The sequence below is a fragment of the Oryx dammah genome, unplaced genomic scaffold (assembly GCF_014754425.2).
Source record: "Oryx dammah isolate SB20612 unplaced genomic scaffold, SCBI_Odam_1.1 HiC_scaffold_2617, whole genome shotgun sequence".
NCBI lineage: Eukaryota > Metazoa > Chordata > Mammalia > Artiodactyla > Bovidae > Oryx > Oryx dammah.
This window is the reverse complement of record NW_024072687.1, coordinates 1-5,008: the sequence shown is the minus strand read 5'-3', so window position 1 is coordinate 5,008 and position 5,008 is coordinate 1. Positions and strand designations below refer to the sequence as shown.

General features: G+C 36.8%; 1 protein-coding gene across 1 annotated transcript; it reads right to left on the bottom strand.

Moving 5' to 3' along the window:
- Positions 1-383: 383 nt before the first annotated feature.
- On the bottom strand, positions 384-1,440 carry LOC120859730 (olfactory receptor 13C4-like). Its single transcript, XM_040235724.1, is given in 2 exon segments — positions 384-1,377; positions 1,379-1,440. Coding segments are annotated over 2 exon segments (1,056 nt in total).
- Positions 1,441-5,008: the final 3,568 nt, after the last annotated feature.

Below are 5,008 nucleotides of genomic sequence, written 5' to 3'. Positions count from 1 at the left end.
GTGAGTTTGAGCAAACTCCAGGAGATAGTGAAGGACAGCAGGAAGCCCGGCGTGCTGCAGTCGATGGGGTTACAAAGAGTCAGACATGATTTAGTGACTGAACAACAACAACTACACAGTACACCAAAAAAAAAAAAAAAAAATCATTTCAGATATCACCAGGGATAAGTTTCTAAAGTAATTGACTGTCTTTCTGAAATGTGGATCAGAACCTATTGGAATCTGAGTTTATAGCAGACTACTGAACCCAGGGATTATAACTAAGCTGAGCTAGTGAAGACAAAGAATGAAAATCTCCATGCATAACTTTGGTTTCCCCAAAGAAGGTCATCAATGATTGCCTACTAATGCCATGTCTTGTCTTGATACACTAAAACCACATTTCACTTTGGTCTTAATTGGTTAACAGATTTCTGACTCAGTAAATATTTCACAGCAGCTTTTACATCCTTGTTTCTCAAGCTATAGATTATAGGATTTAGCATTGGGGTCACTACCCCATAAAACATGGAAACAAGCCCTTCTCTAGCTTGCAAATTGTCTTGTCCAAGGAGGTCTTGAGACTTGGGTTTGGCATACATGAAGAAAATGGTACCATAAAATATGATCACCACAGTCAGATGTGCTGAGCAGGTAGAAAAGGCCTTGTGTCTCCCTGTGGCTGAGTTCATTCTCAAGATGGTATAGAGGATAAGCATATAGGAGAAAAAAATGACCAGAAGGGGTAGAACCAAGAAAGTCACATTTGACACTACTAAAGTAACAATATTGAGGGATATATCAGCACAAGCTAGCTTGAGAACAGCCAGTATTTCACATAAGAAATGATTGATAATATTATTCTCACAGAAAGGCAATCGCATGGCAAGAGATGTTTGCACAATTGAGTTGATCCCACCAGAGAGCCATGACACAGAAGCCATCAGGATATACACCACCTTGCTCATGATGACAGGGTATCTCAGAGGGTTACAGATGGCCACATAGCGGTCAAAAGCCATCATGCCAAGGAGGAAACACTCTGTTGACCCCATAGCAAATCCTAAGAACATCTGCATTGCACATCCAGAGAAGGAAATCTTCCTTTTTTTTGAGATTAAGCTCACCAAAGTTGAGGGAACAGAGGAGGATGTATAGCAGATATCCAGAAAAGAGAGGTTTCCCAGAAAGAAGTACATGGGGGTGTGAAGACGGGAATCAAATATGCTTACTATGATCAGAACACTGTTGCCAATTAGAATCACTAGATACATCACTAGAATTACAGCAAAGAAAATAATCTCAAGTTTTGGGTAACCAGAGAGTCCCAGAAGAATGAATTCATTCACAAATGTCTTATTTATTCTATCCATATCCTAGCTTTCAGGATGTCAGAAAAGTACCAACATAAAATATTTTCACTGCCAAGTAACACATATAACAAATTTCTTGAATAGACATTACTCTAGGGTGAAATAGTGTGTTTTCTTCAAAACTCTGTCATTCAGTTATCTTCAAGAATGTCTTTGCCAAAAACACAGTGATACTGAGAAATTGAGAATTTCAGTGCCCTGTGTCTAATGTTTGAAGTGGCTTCCTTGGTAGCTCAGCTGGTAAAGAATCCACCTGCAATGCAGGAAACATGGGTTTCATCCTTGGGTTGTAAAGATCCCCTGGAGGAAGGCATGGCAACCCACTCTAGTATCTACCTAGGATTGGAAGCAAATTCAGAAGCAACCATCCCTACTGTTGAAGACACTATAAATTGAGTTTTATCAAAGCCCTAGTATATTTCAGATAATAAATCTGACTTCATTAAATGAGTCTCAGTGAGAGAGTGGTGGGGAAGGCAAAAGACCAAAAAGACTGGAGTTTTGATTCAGTATTTAAGAGAAGTGTTGAAAATCTTAAAGCAAGTGTGATTTTACGCATACTTGTTTGTCTGCCTGACACATTAGTTCTCTATTCAGTCTGCTAAATTGTGTATTTCTATAGGGCAGACATTTGATTGTAGTAAACTGAATCACATACATGGTAATTTAACATTTGTTCAAGCATCAAGTTTGATGTTGATCTCGTAGTCTCAGTCTGCTCTTACTATTTTATTACTTCCCATTACAAGACTAGTGGGTAAACTAGTTCTGCAAGAATACAATGGAGATCTCTGAAGAAAAATAAGTCCCTTCATTTGCTTCATTCAGTGACATCAGAATTATTCTTGATAATTTATGTATTTAAGTGAACCTGAGAAAACAGTAATAATGCTTAAATATCTAACAGTATATACGTGTGTAGCACTTTATTTAAAAAATCAATCTTCTCATTATCTCTATTTCCTTTCAAATGTGAAAGACAGAATGTGGCCTAAGTAATCCAGCCTATAAGTAAAGAGTGGAGCTTGAAGCACAGATATTTACCCATGAAGTCTAGAATTCTGTGGGCTACAACACCAAAAGTTATGATACCAAGTTTTCCCACCAAGTACTACCCAGAATTTTGGGCCTTGGTGTATTAATGAAGAATCAATTATTTCAGTCTTGCTAAATTCTTCTTATGTATATAAACTTCCTGGATATTTTGTTAAAATGTAGATTTTCTTTTGCCGAGGCTGATGCAGGGCCTGTGACTCTGCCTTTCTAATATGCTCCCAAAGTGTGCCGAATAATAAATCACAGCTGTATTTGGTCCTAATAATTAATTAGAGGCTGCACTGCCTCATGCTGTTCATATTTTAAATCAATATTGAATAAGAATTTTAATTATGGAATGAAAGGGTATATTTTTATTTTATTCAAGACTTACCCTTACACTGATAAATTATTTGCACCTCCTAGGAGAACCTGTTAATTTCTTCTTAGTATTTATGTCAGCATTCTGAACTAAGGTCAGGTTCAACAAACAATGTCAGATTCCACAGATCTGAAAGACTAAATATTTGTCGTGCAACAGTGGTAATTATTCCCCATTCCCAAAGCAATTTAAAGTTGGAATGAGAGATCTGTTGAATGGAGAAACTTCTGGTGCATTAGGGACATTGTCCCACAGACACAGTTAAGAACGATGTCAAGAATATAATGTGGCTGAACTAAAGCTCAAAAATGAAATAATATTCTCACACCTGTGAAACTCTTTGAAATAGGGGCAAATGTTCACCAAACTAACTTCATGAAATGTGAGAGGTTTTAGTTTAAAATTTATTTACAAAGCAAAGTTAATTTAAATTAAGTTCCTAATTGAAACAACCAAATTGATAGATTTGAAAATGATCTAGATATTAGGAATGAAATAAAATAGACATTTTCTGTGAATTAATTGCATTGTCACTTTTTTTAACTTACTTTCATTTTTTAGATAAGTTAATTGATTCCAGGATATCAATACCAACCTATTTTGAAATTAAAAGAAATATACATAAGGAATAAAATAGATAAAGTTATAGGATAAAAGTGAATTCATATATTCAACGCCAGAAAGAAATTTTAAAAGTCTTGAATGGATAGTTTGGGTCATGAATTCAGACAGATAGCTCATTGTTGAATTAGAGTGACTCAGAAAGTCTATTAAGCTACACTGTATATAATAGATCAGAACTTTTTCATGAGCATATACCTTATATTGCTTTCCATGATTTTATAGGTGCTTTTCTCTGTCCATTTCTTTTTATACTTTTGTCTATTTCTTTAAGTTAATCATGCTCCTCTGTATTTTAATTTTGACCCCTCTGCACATTAATTTCCTCAATCCTTAAAAAGTCACCTATCTTCTCCTATACTAATTGATTCTACAAATATTTCCTTCCCAACTCAAAACTATGTTTTTGATTTGTCCCAGAATATGCACATGATCTTGTAAAATATGTATTTAAATTTGTATGTAAACTCATTGTGCTAGAAGTCACAACACTGCTTAGTTTTTCAACAATTTTAGGGATCTATTTATATTTCTATATGGACATCTCAGAGAAGGCAATGGCACTCTACTCCAGGACTCTTGCCTGGAAAATCCCATGGATGGAGGAGCCTGGTAGGTTGTCGTCCATGAGGTCACTAGGAGTTGGACACGTTGAGCGACTTCACTTTCACTTTTCACTTTCATGCGTTGGAGAAGGAAACGGCAACCCACTCCAGTGTTCTTGCCTGGAGAATCCCAGGGATGGGGGAGCCTGGTGGGCTGCCATCTCTGGGGTTGCACAGAGTCAAACACGACTGAAGTGACGCAGCAGCAGCAGCAGCAGCAGCATGGACATCTAGTTTATTTGCTCCTCATTTATGTTATTAATAACTGTTCCATAATGAATACTCACATGTGATATTAACAGAACCATTCCTCTGATGATGGATGCCAAAGTTGCTGTCAACTGCTTTTGCCACTAACAACACAAGGATGAACATCCTCATACTTATCCCATTATATTCCTGGTCAAGAACTTACCTGAGACATCTCCCCAGGACTGGATCATTGGGTCCTGCCCAATTTTAATATAGCCAGAGAGTTTTCCAGTATATCAATCTACCTGCATGTATGCTAAGTCGCTTCAGTCTTGTCTGACACTGTGTGACCCCATGGACTGTAGCCTGCCAGGCTCCTCTGTCCATTTTCCAGGCAAGAATATTGGAGTGGCTTGACATTTCCTTCTCCAGGGGATCTTCCTGACCCAGGGATCAAACCCGGGTCTCCTGCATTGCAGGCAGATTCTTTACCATCTGAGCCACTAGGGAAGCCCATATAATGTACACTCCCATCAGAATTCTACCTCCCCACATGTTTGCCAACATTTGATATTTCCTTTCCAAAGAAAATAAATATTTTATGACTATTTTAATGATAATTTTTCTGATTTGGAGCATTACTGAGCATTTTTCAGATTTTCTTAATGTTAGAATCTCTCAATGTCAGCCATTTAGGAAAACCCTTCAGTGAGTCACTGATTCATATCCTTTGATCAATTTTCTATTAGTTTAAGATATTATGTTTTAAAATTTTTTCTTCTATCATAAGTTTCCAAGATTTTCTATATTGATTCTTTAAA